The sequence below is a fragment of the Bemisia tabaci genome, chromosome 3, assembly GCF_918797505.1.
Source record: "Bemisia tabaci chromosome 3, PGI_BMITA_v3".
NCBI classification, from domain to species: Eukaryota; Metazoa; Arthropoda; class Insecta; order Hemiptera; family Aleyrodidae; genus Bemisia; species Bemisia tabaci.
This window is the reverse complement of record NC_092795.1, coordinates 58,795,871-58,811,530: the sequence shown is the minus strand read 5'-3', so window position 1 is coordinate 58,811,530 and position 15,660 is coordinate 58,795,871. Positions and strand designations below refer to the sequence as shown.

Below are 15,660 nucleotides of genomic sequence, written 5' to 3'. Positions count from 1 at the left end.
CACCGAGGTAGGCGATCTTTTGCACCAACGAACAGAAAACTGATGGCGAAAAATAACCAATCGGAACCTCCCAAAAAAAAGAATTTGCCTAAAAACGGAACTTCGTGGTTCTGCGCAGATTTACCAGTCAGACACGACATCTCAAAGTGGAAAAAAACTCGCTGAAAGCGAATTTTAGCAATCAACACAACTTGACGTAGAGACATGATTGGCTAAAAAATACAACGGTTTTTGATACATCGGAAAATCAACCAAAAATCGGAGACTGGGCGAAACGCTCAAGGTCGCAGAGGTATAGGGAATCCCATAGCGAAAGCAACGGAACGATTCTAATATCATGGGGAACTCCGTTCCCATGACAAAAATATCTCAAGTGATTGGAAGAAGGAGATGATTCCGCAAATACCACTTGTAAGGGAGTGAGTGCGAGCAATTTTTCTTACACCGAGGACGAAGTTACGCACGGCCGCCACGCAGTTTAACCCCCAAAAGATACCTCCGAACATCTATGGCTTGCTTCACGAATCCCCATGAATTGACCTAAATAGAGCGGGCTCATCAAGGGGCTCTCTCTCATCAATAGCTGCAAAAATAATGATAATCGGCCCCGTAGATCTTTCGGACAAACTATGAAATTTTTTTTTCAAATACTCGTACATTGTTTACGTGTGAGAATGTACAATTTCATCGCGTAAAAAAAGAACCATGGATTGCATCTCCAAAATCTGAATAGATCGGGCTCATCTAGAGCAAATCACCTGTTGATAACCACAAAAATTATGGAAAGCTGTCTAGCTGGTAGAACGGTATCCAACGAAACTTGACGAAAAGTAATGCAGGGAGTCAGCGAGTTTACAGTGATGATTGCAACATGGGATGATTTTGATTCCCTTTTGATTAACGCAAGTCACCACTTTGGACTGCGTTGCGCGACAAAAAATAGCTTTTCCTCCATTTTCGAAGTAACAGATGTGCGTGTTTGAATATGCAAGCCAGAGACATTGGCCCCCACTTGCATTGTGCGGTCTAATGCTTCCTCTCTAAGTATTTTCTTCTTTGTATGCAGGTGTACTGTTGGTTGGTATAACACGATGGAATTTTCAATCTAAGAGCTTGCATACATATAGTAACATCTGTAAGCTACACCTTGACCGACTGGCTACGGTACAGAATTTTTGACATTTTCTCTCATGGAAAAAGAGGAAATATTAAGCTGGAAACGTTTCAAACATGATTGAAATATGCTGATGCAAGTACGCCAGTTGAAAGGCCCAAAAAATATTTTGAGAAAAATTAAATTTTGCAACTGATAAACTGAAAATCCTTTTCTTGAAATAAAGCAAATTCTTGAAACCTTCCAAGATGACATTTTTCGAAACATCGCATTCAATTATTTCAAAACTCATATCCAGGTTGAAAAGAATTTGATAAATGAAGTACAATTTCGAACGTTGCATCAGCCATTGTTATGATGAGGAAATTTCAAAACCTCCGGATAGTTTTTCCAAACCAAATACAAGGTGATGCAATAACTGCTCTCTGAAAATTTTCACAAAATATTCATATTTTGTAGGATAAATGTGAGGAAAAATAAAAATTTTCCAGAAAAGAACTGTGCTCTCATATGCTCGTGTGCATTAGGTAGTCAGAAACGTGTTTTGCACACCTTGAATTTCTGCACTCACCCTTTGAAACACCCTGTGAAACCCCTACCTGAGCTTCGAGTACCTTCTCGCTGTCGCATCAATTATCTTCCTACTTGAAGTACGTTGAAAATGTAATATTGGAACGGCTTTATCATGCATTGTACCTATCATGGCGTTACACTCGTGATAATGAGTGTACCGGTAGATAATGTTTATCGTGAAAGTAGTGCAACACAGGGCGCATAGGAATCGTGATTGTGTCGAAGGAACTAGCTCTTCATAGCTGTCGATGTACAAAATGTGCTCATGACATGCTGAAAACTATTTAAAATTTCATTCATAAAGCACAGTGAAACAGTGAAACTGCTGTGTCTGTAACTATTTACAGTGTTTAATAAATCATAATACATATATCAATAATAAATAATAAATCAACACACAGTTGATTAGAAAATTATTTTTGAGTTGACATCGTGGGCAATACGTTACATTATAAAATAATGATTTTTTTTTTCTTTCTCAGATGTGGCATAACAGTTTCAGTGACAGCATCCCGATCGAAGAAATTACCTTGGCATATGTTCATGCATTTATGTCCATCTAACAGAGCTTAGATTAAAAAACTTACATGATTTCTTTTTATTTAGATAACTCTGCAAGGTCACACGATATTATATTAAGATTTGACAAATACTGGTGCCAAAAAGGATCGCATAAAGAATATATGATTTCAATAAACTCACTGTTCAAATTAGCTGCAGTTAAAATAGTTCGCCAATGTAGTCGCAGCAAGACACTCTCCATCCATATGTACAGGCTAAAAGCTTTCCTTTCTCAGTTTTGCATTTAAATATATTAGGATATTTTTTTAATCTCCATTTAAGTATGTATCTTTAAAACCTTTCTCCCCTTTTTTCCTATCTGCTTAGGATGGACCCGGTACAATGCTCATTTTCTGCTATAAACTTTATTTAAATGGGCTTTAATTTGGTGAGGTTTTTTTTCGCCACAATAGCAGATATTATACAGGGTGGGCCAAAAGTAACTGAAAAGTGTCTGTAACTTTTGAACAAAAAGAGACAAAAATTTCTGATTTGGACCATTGCTCATTGTGACAAGGGGCTGATTTTTTAAAGAGGCTCATTTATTGGGCCCTCCAAGGGACCCTCTCCCCCTCCCAGCGGGGGAAAATCGAACTTTTCAAATGGCACCCCCCCCCCCCTTTGTGACACATTATGAAAATCTGTGGCTATATAATTGACTTGTTTCTCCCCGAAAAAATTAAACAAGAGCAGAGATTATGAAACACCGCTATTAAGATGTGTGGTTTCATACCTTATATAGCTTTCGATACTTGCCATTTCGGCGCTCATCTGACGTAAGGGCGTATCTCTACTTCAACGTTAGCCCCAGGGAGTATGGAGTCATACGGAGGTCAGGGCTCACGTAGAAATTGATCAGTGGCATGGCTTGTTTTGCGATATATCGATTGACCTGCCGTTTAAACCTATGGAAAAGTATCAATAAATAGGGTGTTTGCTGCGGACACCTTAATGATTGATTATTTACCACAACTTCAAATGGGGAAATATCGACAGATCGCAAAGCACGCCACGCCACTGAAATTGATACGCCTTTACGTCAGAGGAGCGACGATTTCTCCAAGTGGTCCTTCATATCGATAAAATTATCGAATAATGACAATGTGACTTCTTCGATCGGACTGTTAAAGTTTATGCCATTTGTAACCTCGAAAAAGCGAGGATTCTAACTGCGAGTTTGCCGTGAGAGAATACTAAATACCGCACCATCAAATATTGAGAAGTTCTGGTAACCAACTCGAAAGGATCGCGATTGTGCCATGCAGTTTCCACCTTGAGACCCGTAAAAGTCAATTTCACACGGCTGTAATATCATCATAGTTATCACAATGAAACTAATGATTGGAGACGAAGAAGTTTGTGTCAAGATCGGGAATGACGGAAAAGAGGAGCTATCCTGGCGCTGCTGGCTTCGAACAGTATGAGTCAATTATCATAATGTTAAAATCTCATTTTTTGGCTTCAATTTAATTTGTATAATGCTTGAAAATTAAACATGGACCTACGTCCGGGGTGAAAAAATTTACAGTAGAGGGATTTTAGTGGTTAGTCAGTCAATTCCAGAATTAGGTCGGGTAAAAATATTTGAACTATCGATGGAATACCTACTATTTCTAGAATCTTAAGTGTTTAATTAATTTTCTTGTCAGTGGGGGGCATAATGTTACAACATAACCCGAGATTATTACCTATACATGTGATGGTAAAATAAGCAGTAGATGTAAATAAAATCATGATTAATGATTTTATTCGGAGCGAATGTATGAGTGATATGAGTATGATCATACTCATGAGTGATATGCTTTTCGAATATAGTTTTTGAGACCCTCTCCCTCTGTTCCTCTCTTATTGAGATCCTTCAGATTACCAATTTCAATTAGAACTCGATTGAATTTCCGATCCCTCGAAAATTCCGATCACATATAATAACTTATGTAGCGATCTGTCCTTGCTTTTTCAATCTGAATCCACCGGACGCCGCTTAGTAGATCGAGACAATGGAAGAGGTCGAACGAAATTTGGAACCTTTAAACGCTTATAACTCCGTTTATACAAAACTTTGAGGTTCCAAAGTTGGTTCCATTGGTATCCTCGTGAAAAAATTTTCTACGAGCACCCCTTGAAATTTAAAATGTGACGAAATTAACATTAAAATTTGTAGTTTTAGTAAAAAATTTCATGTCCGCCCTCCCTAGTTGACTCGATTCACGGTGCGTCGTGGACGATCTTCGACTAGGAAAAATCAAGAGGAAGCTTTTTATACAGGGTTATTCAAAAGTTACGCACCACAGACCATAACTTTAGTTTTAATTCAGATATCGATTTGTCGTTCGTAACGTTTTTCTTCATATTGAGAGGGAATTTTTAGGAACTTTCTAGTTTTTGATCCCCTCAGGGGAAGGAGGAGGGGTACAACTCAAAAATTTCAAATGCATGGCCACCCCCCTTATGACCAGTGGTGCGTAACTTTTGAATAGCCCTGTAGATGTTCTGGCAAGTGATGGAAGAAAATAAATTAGACCTACACTAAATAATTAAATATTATTTATAAATATGTTTTCAAATCTTTAGTAACATCAGCAATATTTTTAAAGACTATTCAAGTATTCCAAAAAATTAAAATCAATGGAATAATAGTCACCTCATGATAGTGGCTTCGGAAGTGAATGACCGTAAAGCTTATCTTGCTCCTGTTTATTGCCTCTGTTTCAATAAAATAATGCTAATTCTCGACATTTCACTGTTTTAAGATGTTTGCTGCAAGTGGCGCTATGGCGGTTTTTGTTTTTACTGGAGTTACGGAGGCCCAGTCGGCAGTAATGTTACCTCAGCTGAAACAAAAAGACAGTCCAATTCAAATCAGTGCGGATGAAGAGACTTGGATTGGTACGTTTGAAAAAAATGATCAAATTCTTTATTTAAAAAATCACCTATGAAAAACGAAGTGAATTCCTGCTGGTCCTGTATTGCTTTTATTCGACTAGGCAACTAAAAATACTTCCAGGCAAAGCGTGATGTATCATGTGAACTAGAGTGCGCTTCAAGCCGAAATCGTATTTTTCCGATGCTTCTCCAAAGGGGATTCTTCAACTGGCGTAGACTCCTTCAAATCTCCAATCGAAACACTAAACTGTGTAGACGCTCCAAACAAACCGCAAACTGACCACTCATGTTTACATCCAACGCTCGGAGGCTTAAGTTACGAAATTGAAGGGACTATAGTTTAAATTTCTTACATGGTTTGTCTTGATTTTTATATATTTAGGTTTAAATTATACCTGGTTAGCATGTCATCGTACACCCCTTACAATCTAATTATGGTAGAGCATTTTTGAGGGAAAAACCAACGTGAGTAAATATAACGTGAATTCTCCGTGATGATGAATAATGAGGGTATTATTTGGGAAGAACTTTAAAAACAGGATTTCGTCTAAGAACGCCTTCCATTTCACATGATACTCTACGCTTTACCAGTCTAGTTGATTCCTTAACCAACCCGCGCTCAACCACGGGCTCCAAAAAGAAAATGTCATTCCTCTTGTGGGTCTCAGGACATTTTGTCAACGATTTTTGGTCCGCGCACCTTTTTTGTCCAGTAGTTTACGCCCACACGTAAAATAAGCAACAGTGACTTGGTCAAAGCGTTATATTTTAGTCGGTATGTATAATTATATTGAAAATATGGAAATGAGGAATTGAGAGAGAAAGAGGTGTTGTTATGGTTGCTCATTTTCTAAATGAAATGTTATTACTTTCTCCTTTTGAATAATCTTTTTAAATTGTCATTGGTGAATATTTGGTTTTATTTCTATCCTTAAAATATTCGATGTACAATATACCTTATATATGTATAGGTACTTTTTTTATTTTTTTTATTTTTTCTTTACGAAATTATTACTTCATTTTGAAAACATTTATATTTTTAAAACGCAGTAAACACAATAAAAGCACAAAATGTAAAAGAAAAAATTAAAGTGCTTTGGAAATCATTAAATTTGACACGGAACCACCAATATTTAAAAAACACACATTATATTATTATTCTCCTTTGATAAATCGATACATATTTTTCCCATCAATTTAAATGAGAATAATCAATGCAGGGTGTGCAAACATTTCAAAATCATGAGTTAAAAAACGCTGACTATGCGATGATTATAAATATTAGGGCCTAACAGAGCGGAACGGCGCACTATGGTCCACAGACCCTATTTAACGGAACTTTAGTCAAATTTTGAGGGTGGAAAAAATTAAAGTTTGGCACTACAGTTTTATCATACATACTCTCATGGATCGTCACCTAAGTTTTCATCGACTAATAATGATTTATAAGATTGTGACGGACCCTAACAACAGAGCGCGCGGTAGGTCTTCATTAGCTGATTGTGAGCTGCATTCGGTGGTGCGTTACAGGGTGTTTATTTTACCGAGTTACGCCTCATCTATGTAAATTTTTGGGCAACATGGATCCACCTGATAGCAAGTGACTTCCTTTTCACCCCGTTTCATTAATTTTGAACCGAAATTTGTATGCTTTTGAACGCTCCAAACATACGCCAAAAAATGCTAGAAATCAGTGAAATTCGTAATTTTTAGGAAGCTCTAACTTTTTTTTAATTCTAGTTAATGCTTTGCGGATTGAAAAATCTTGTTCAACATATCCTTGACTTTAAAATGATGCCAATTTAAATTGCGCCTTTTTGCGCCTAACGGTCGAAATTAATTTTTTTCGGAGTGCACCTCCGTACATCAAAATGTGGAATATTCCATGCATTTTTGGCGTTTTTGCGACTGTTAAATTTTTTCTAGGTACAAAATAAAAGTATTCCGATGTATTTTGATCTACTGAGTCCGAAAATGACCTTTGTTTTTTCTTATCACCTCTCACTTTTCCGAAAAAGCAACTTTTTCCCGGGAAAATGAGCAATTTTGACGTATTTTTGTCATAATTGCAATTCATGTTGATAAATTATACTGGACCCGTGATAAAGAGATTCTGTCATGTATATTAAGCTGCTAAATCCGAATATGACATAGGTTTTGGTTAATCACCCTCCAGTTCTCCGATAATGCCGATTTTTCCGCGCCTTTTGGGTAAAACCTTTCCCGGACTCTAAGTGTGTTAAAAATACGGTTTAAAATTGATTTCCATGTTTCATACATCGATTCTTATGTATTTTGACTTGCTAAACCCGAATATGACCTTAGATTTTTCCTATCACCCCTCATTATCCCGGAAAATTCAATTTTCCTCGGAAAACGAGCTTTTTTGGTATTTTTGCGACGATTTTCCGTATTCTGAGGAAAACGGGGGGTTGTAAGAGGCAATTTGAGGTCGAACTCCGGTTAAATGTTTCTTAAGACGTCAGAGAAGACCTAAAGAGGAACTTGGAAAATCGCTACAGCTCCATAGAATAGGAAAATTGGCGCAAAAATACCGAAAAAGCTCGTTCTCCGAGGAAAATTGAATTTTCCGGGATAATGAGGGGTGATAGGAAAAATCTAAGGTCATATTTGGGTTTAGCAAGTCAAAATACATAAGAATCGATATATCAAACATCGAAATCAATTTAAACCGTATTTTTAGCACAAGAGTCCGGGAAAGGTTTTACTCAAAAGGCGCGGAAAAATCGGCATCATCGGAGAACTGGAGGGTGATAAACCAAAACCTATGTCATATTCGGATTTAGCAGCTTAATATACATGACAGAATCGCTTTACCACGGGTCCAGTATAATTTATCAACATGAATTGCAATTATGACAAAAATACGTCAAAATTGCTCATTTTCCCGGGAAAAAGTCGCTTTTTCGGAAAAAAGAGAGGTGATAAGAAAAAACAAAGGTCATTTTCGGACTCAGTAGATCAAAATACATCGAACTAGTACTATTTAGTACCTGAAAAAAATTTTACCTACATGTTGCAGAGGTCAACAGTCGCAAAAACACCAAAAATGTCCATTTTTTCCGGGTAAAATCGGCTTTACCGGAAATTTTAAGGGTGATGGACCAAAACGGAGGTCATATTCGGATTTACCGCCTAAAAATAAATGAGAATAGTCTGATCTCGACAGAGAGACACTTTTGTTATTATTTTTATACATGTCAAAATAGGGTGGAAAAAATCTTCAGTCTTAAAAGCGCCAGAAATCACATTTGAGGTTAAGTTTCTCGGTCAGGATGTTAATATTTTGTTAAACTAAGATGTAAAATGAAATCAGCGACCCAAAAAACATAAGATCCAACACCTTTTATAACGGTGCAGTGCATTTTCGAATAAAGTTCCGTTAAATCCAGTCTGTGGACCATAGTGCGGCGTGCTGCCAGCGCGAGAGGCTCACTGGCGCCTACAAACCTAAGTGGATACTTCACGACTTGCACAATGCTTGAAGTATCCACTTAGGTTTGTAGGCGCCAATGCGCGTTTTGCGCTGGCCGCCCGCCCGCCGCGCCGTGCGGCTGCGCCTGAGGCAACTATTCCACAACAGAGGTGTTGCACAGTATTATACGAAATTGAACGTATTAAGAATAACACGCATCCTTTAAAAGTACAGATCTTTCCTCGCAAAATAAATCAAGATACTTATCGTACACAGGAAAAATCTAAGAGCCTTTAGCTGAGGCAAATACAGAGGTTAATCCGGTTCAGGTATAACAAGGTGGGAATTTCTTGAAAGATAATTAAGTCCTGTTACACTAAAGAGGTGTAGAGAGTTTAATTGAATTTTGTCTCATGGAATTGACGCTCTCCCATTTTTGCCAAAACTCTCAACTATATATTATTCTCCGTGGACCAAACAGACAAAACAAAAAAACAAGCGAACCCTTATTCTTCCAAGACACTATACATTGTCATCCAAAAACGTCGTGAGCAATTGTCGTTTGTATTTACATGTAGACCAATTAACTTTGGGTCTCAACTGGCTCGTGGACCAAAACTCCCGTGCCGAAAAACCGCGTGGATGTAAATTACTGGAAAACACAGGTGCGCGGACAAAAAATCGTTGACGAAATGTCCTATAACCCTCATGTGAGACAAAATTCTGGCTTAGATTACTCGTTGACTGACAGGACCGGATTAGCGTTCAGGAGCCCGGGGTGCTTGCGGGCACAAGAGGGATGGTAAACTTGTAGGACTTGTAAACAATAGTTGCTTGCAGAATTTAAGCTGTTTTGACAAAATGAAGTTTTCTATTTTAGATCCAGTCAGCAGAGCAAAGTACAATGTAACGAGAGTCATTTCATTGACCTGCTTCAACATTGAAGCAAGCAGTGGTGAATATCGTGAAACATTACTATATAATTCCATAAAACTATGATGGAACGTTGACTGCCGTCCAACGGGTAATCCGATTTTCGTTTTCATGGGCTTATCTGATTCCTGATAATTTGCTCAACACGTTGCGTTGGTTCTCAGGTCATTTAATTACCTTTCGCAATTTAGTTTTGACACCCGCCTGTCGCAGTGGCCGAATTTAGTTGGCACTTTTACACGAAAATGCAACGTGTCCGTCAATGAGCTGAAACTGCGCAACCAGTCAATCAGAAGCCCGAAAGGAGACTTAAATGCAGTCGCGACTGATCCCAATACACGCATGTACTTTGCCCCCGACCAGGGCCCGATTCCGAAATCTGGCGCCCTGGGGTAACGATTTTTTGTGCCCCCCCCCCCCTTCCTGCTCCTATTCTTTTTGCTTCCGGGTCCAGAGAAGGGGCGCGGGGAGCTTAGACTTACCTATTCCACACATTTTTTCCGCTCCTGATGACGAGGATTTTCTTTTTTTCTCCCTTCATAGTCTCGATAAAATTCAAAATTTGGCGCCCCCAAGAAACTCGTGCCCCAGCCTCGCCAGCCTGTGCAGTAATCGGGCCCTGCCTCCGACAAAATTCGGCCCAAGTGCATTTTGGGCGCTTCTGGGTACCAGATGCGCCCTTTCCAACCGTTCGACTCCCCCGATGTAACATGTACTATACTACATGCCCTTTTGCCTTATGGGTAATGACGCCATTCTGGTACACCCGGGAAAATTTGATTTTTTTTCTGCATCTGGTATTCGTAAAAGTTTTCGTGAAATGTTTTGCTTTTAAGCATAACAATCTCGCACGAACGTATTACCTGGTTAAAGTATTTTAGGGCCTCCTTATGCTTTAAATACTTATATCCGAGGCAGTACTTTCAGATCGATTTGAAAATATTACGAACAGTCACGTGATCTCTTCATTTTAGTGACGTATTACTGTGCTACTTTGTGATTGGTTCATTTTATTGGCGCAGCATCGACACGTCAGCTGTTTGCGGCATTGAGCGGAAGGTTTAAGGTTATGTCATGGACCATGAGAATGAATAAGGACCCCCAACTCCAGTTAGCGGAGACATTAGCGCTGCCTATATTTTCATCCATGGCCGATGTCACCGCCGGCCGGCCGGTCCCTCTCTTCCCCGCGACCCGCGCTTCCCCTCCCCCTGGCTGAACTCCTCTTCACGCGGCCCCGCTCCCCCGCGACCTGCGCGCCCTACCTCGCGGCGTCGCGACGCCGCTGTCCGCTAGATCGCGTTGACGCACCAGCTTTAGAGGTTCCGCCGCTCTTTCCCGTCGTCTGATTTACAGTGGATCCTTTATGTTTCCATTCACCACCAACTTACATTCGTCACAAAGTGCTTGTGGAAAGTTTCAGATCTTCGCGGTCGATCTGTAGTTTTGAAGGGTTTTGCGGTTAAAGAATCCCACTTCAAATTCCATCTTCGTCAGCCTTCGGATACAAAAGTTGGTAGTAATATCAGGGACCAGTTCTATAGGACCCTGGACTCCCGTAAGAGTCAATGTAAAAATTCGTGAGCAGGTACTAGTGCTGCTATCGCGCGTAGGATCCTCGCAACTCACTGCTGTTATCAGTTGTTGGACTTCATTAAAATCCGTAGGATCGCGTATAACTGCGAAAAATCGAATTTTTCGTCTACTATTACATGCGACGGGCTCTTCCTTGACGAAAGGGGTCGAAAAACGCCAAAAATATACTTATTTTTCAAGAATTCAGCCGCCTTATGTGTTATTTTTCAATCTCCGGCTTAACCTCACTTTTGGAGCGGGCGATGGATGAGTCGAGGTTCGGGGGGAAGGATCCTCTGAGTTGACTAGGATCCTACGCGAGAATGCGCTGCAATCACCCGCTCACAACAGAACGGCGTCCTATAGAACTCGTCCCTGGTAATATGCTTTGGCAAAGAAGCGCCCTTCAACGCTTGGGCGTTGGAATACTGCTTGTTTATTTTTGAGATATGCGTGAAAGTCAAGCTGGACACGTCAACTTTTTGACAAATCGAATTCGCAAAAAATTTTAGACCGACGGACGTGTAATATCATGCTAGAACTTTCAGGCGGATTGATTATTTCACGGAGATTGCTAGCCCAGGCATAAAAAAAGAGAGGCTCGGCTCGTTTCCATCCACCAATAGCAGGTGCGCTGCTCAATTATAGATGCAGATTCTCTGAGTAATTTTCGCCGGTGGAAAGCCGTGAATGTTGAAAAACATGATGAGTCTTCAAATTCTCAGAATCGCAAGCTGCACGTTAGCACTCTTGTATTTTTTGTATGCCAAAATCTATACCAAGAGCTGAAAATAGTACCGTTCCATAAAGCTGGCGGTTTTTTCCAGAATATCAGCAATGAAATAAACCGACGAAAATTCTGATGAGATCATCCATTGCATTGTCCCGCGATGACCAGGGTTTGGCCACTATTTCGCATAATTGGGCTGAATTTCACGATAAGACACTTCAACTCCTGGCTCATTTTAGGGACAACGAATGTGCTTTTACTCGCCCAATGTAGATAGGTGCTTTTACGGATGAGCCAAAAACAGTAGTTGCTGATTTTAAAATTTAGCCCGAGTAACACCTCGTGATTCAAAATATATTTTATGTATATTTTGGCATGAATTTTGGTGCGTAACTACAGATAATGCATCAAAACACTTTGTTTCAGCCAGCCTCGGTATTTTACTAACACCAGTCTCAGCTATACTTGCCGGTCCTCTAGTTGATGCATTTGGGCGAAAGAAAGGACTTCAAGGTTTTTATATCATCATAGGGCTAGGTTTTGGTGTCATTGCCAGCGCGAAAGAGGTTTACCAAATCTACATAGGGAGATGCATCTGTGCGTTTGCAGTTGGTGAGTGACCTATCTCCACAGAGATGTCTTGTTTCTTTGTCATTTCTCAAAATAATATTAAAATGAGTCCCTATAACATTTGGTTTCTGGAGCAATCAATGACTTCCAATAGTATATTCTCCCGAAAGTTTTTATAAAAGGAAACTAATTCAATATTTGGGAAGCACATTGATGGCGAAACTGAAGAAATGCATATCTCGGTTTGACGCGACGCAGACCTCCTTTTGTGCTTTATTTTCCACATGGAAAACTAGTAATCGCCATTTTTCAAAACTTCGGTGATTTTTCTCCTCTACATAGAATATCTTGTGAAAAGTTCCAGCCATGATGTTAATTCGATCTGCTTTTAAAGAATGAAATAGAAGCGGAGATTTTGAAACACCGCAACCGAGACACGAATTTTTGCCGTTTCGCCATCAACATATCGTTTCGAATCGTAGAGAAGTACCCAAGGAGTTTGTAGTTAAAAAAATGTCTTTCAATTTATTTTTTTTCATATATTGTAAGGCCCGAGAGACATTTCCGTATTTGATATCGCACTTTGATAGTGCAAAATTCAAGCAACGGTGACAAAACGAGCACAGTCGCGGTCATACCCTAGTTACGATTACGTGGGACCAAGAAGTACTAAAGGAATAAACGAGGTTGAAAGGATACAAGGTGGTAAATTCCTCATGTGACGTCATAAAATCAATTGATGCGTTATTTTCCCGTTAGATACAGAGTTGAGTTTTCGACTACTTTGAAAGTTACTCAGATATTTGATAGAATGAAAAACAAAAAAATACAGGTCCTCTAATTTGTTACGTACTTTTTTCACATTATTATTCTGAAAAAATTATGCAACGGCGGGACCGATATTTTTACTTACGTAGCTTTGAATTGAAAAGGTTCCAGCAAAATTTTGCGAATGTGTACTTTGTGTGTGTACTTAAGTGCGCTTTAATGAGCGATGTAAGCATCGCTCATTAAAGCATTATTCCGACGTCATGTGAGGTAGAGAATACATGGATCGCATTCAGCGAAAAGGAACCAGCTCGATTACATGTTGTAAAAATGTTGATTCTGCATAATTATCTAGAAAATCTCTCAGAATAGCAAATCATTTTTTTTTGTAAATATTTTTTGCTTCCCACCAAAAAAAAATTATTTTAAAGTAAAATAATTGTGTAAATTTTACATATATAATACATATATTGAGTATTTTTTAAAAGGAAAGAAGAAGTTGCATGATTTTGGAAACACTATAATCGCGCAGGTTCCTTTTTGCAAAATGTGATTCACATGATGTGCTTTTTTAACACGTCATCGGTACAGAACGTTATGTCTCCGATGCCTAATCTATTTTCTCCATAGCTGATCTGTTTAGCTTACAGCGGCCTAAAGGAAAATGGACCGAGCGCAGAGAGAAAACGTGCTACGCGGGAATCTCAGCAAAAATTTAAAAAAAATGAAACGACGTTAAACGAATAAACTGAATCCAAAAACATTTGAAGAAAAATAACCGTCGAGTACTAACCCGATAACCTTTTTTTCAGTTTTAGCGATGTTTTTTACTGCGGGAGTTAAACAATTTCGGAGAAATAAAAGATTTGCAAGGAATTTTTGACGGGCGTTGCGAGTAGGCAAGCTATTTTTTTTTCTTTTTTTTCTTGCTATATGCCACAAGTGGAAAATTTTAGTACTTTTTTTTCTCGATCACCTTTTTTTCAATTTTCAATCCGAAAGGTCGATTGCAAATACTAAGAAATTATCATAGCGTGATCTCTGTGCACTCATTATTTTTTCCTCATTTCGCGATCGAAGAGGTGCCTTGATGCCTCCGCAAGTATTCCACCGAATATTAAAAACAGCGGTTCTGATTTTTGAATTTGATAGACAAAGCTGTAGACAATGGAAATATGGAGCAATCCTATTGGTTGAGATTGCCATGCAAAAAAAAAGGAACGCAAAGTGAAAAAACCGCTTGATCATCTGCAACGCTTATTAATCTCCAAAAAATTCTGAGCAGATATACTTATAATCAAACCTGTAACTCTCTCTGACGCAGGTATGGAGCCGATTGCAGTGATTTACTTGGCAGAAATCAGCACAAAGCGACAGCGAAGCCTCCTCTTTTCGCTGATGGCGGCTATGTATTCGGGCGGTGTCACCATCACCTACGTCATTGGTGGTTTCCTACCATGGAATGTAGCGTCAGCCATCTTCAGCCTCGGCTGTTTCGCTATTTTCGTCGTTCAGTGCGTCACTCCTGAGTCTCCGGCGTGGCTTTATAAAACCAATCAGGTATTCTCTCGTGCCAAGGAAAAACGCCGCATGAACCTCCAGGCGTTGCCAAATTTCCTCTGATATAATACGAATTTATTAGGGGAAATTTTAAATATTTTTCTTCCAATTTTTCAGATTATTTTGTTCGCAATTTAATCAAAGATATCTGAAAATTTTAAAGAAAAACATTCACAAATTTCGCCAAAATACATGTTTTATCCGAGGAAATCCGAGGCAACTCTCGAATGTTCATACGACGTTCTTCCTTAGCACGGCAGTATAGAAGCAAATTGAAAATACTAAAATTTCAACTTGATTTAACCTATTGTCACGTCGAGAGGTGCATATGCTTTGCTGGAGTACCTTGATAGAGAGATTATGGACATGACGCCCCTCGTCTTTCATGGAGACCTTAGAACGCAAAAATTGCGGCGCTTCCTTTTGGTTTTTGAGGATGGAAGGGGGCTATTGCCAACTTTTGACGGTTATCACCAACCGCATTTACTGGCAACCTTACTACATCGAAGATGATTTTGCTCGAGAATAGCACACGATAGGCCGATGCTGTTATTTCAGTCATTGCCGTATTAGGCACTTATACTCGTAAAATGGATAAAATTGATAGAAAATAATAAAATTGATAGAAAATAGTAAAATTGATAGAAAAAATGGAATGAAAAACACCATGGATTGTGAATTATATCGATGGCTAAAGCGCGAAACCATGTATCTCCGTTTGCGAGGTTGCAGACTTCCTGTAATGATTTATTATTTTTCCTTCGGAAAACTGGACAAAGTGCGTAGCTTCTTGAAAAATCCTTGATTTTTCTTCTCTTGTTGCAGAATGCTTTATTCGGTATAAATTTCACGCTATAAAATTGGCTTGTTTCTCTTCGACAAAATGAAACAAGAGAGGACTTTTTGAAACACCGCAATGGAGATGAGTGGTTTCGCACCGTGGCCATCGATGCATGT

General features: G+C 39.1%; 1 protein-coding gene across 10 annotated transcripts in view; it reads left to right on the top strand.

Annotated features, from left to right (window-relative positions):
- Positions 1-1,808: 1,808 nt before the first annotated feature.
- The window catches only part of LOC109030772 (facilitated trehalose transporter Tret1), a 44,998-nt gene continuing 31,146 nt past the window's right edge, over positions 1,809-15,660 (top strand). The window contains exons 1-6 of one of the 10 annotated variants that reach the window (XM_072298898.1): positions 1,809-2,016; positions 2,170-2,456; positions 3,406-3,666; positions 4,999-5,134; positions 12,232-12,417; positions 14,468-14,703. In XM_072298898.1, the coding sequence (XP_072154999.1) occupies positions 3,577-3,666; positions 4,999-5,134; positions 12,232-12,417; positions 14,468-14,703 (648 nt within the window). In that variant the 5' untranslated portion in view covers positions 1,809-2,016; positions 2,170-2,456; positions 3,406-3,576. Of the gene's footprint in view, positions 2,021-2,169; positions 2,530-3,288; positions 3,667-4,998; positions 5,135-12,231; positions 12,418-14,467; positions 14,704-15,660 lie in introns of those variants that run through there. The other 9 variants (XM_072298895.1, XM_072298897.1, XM_072298894.1 and 6 more) reach the window with 9 other exon arrangements.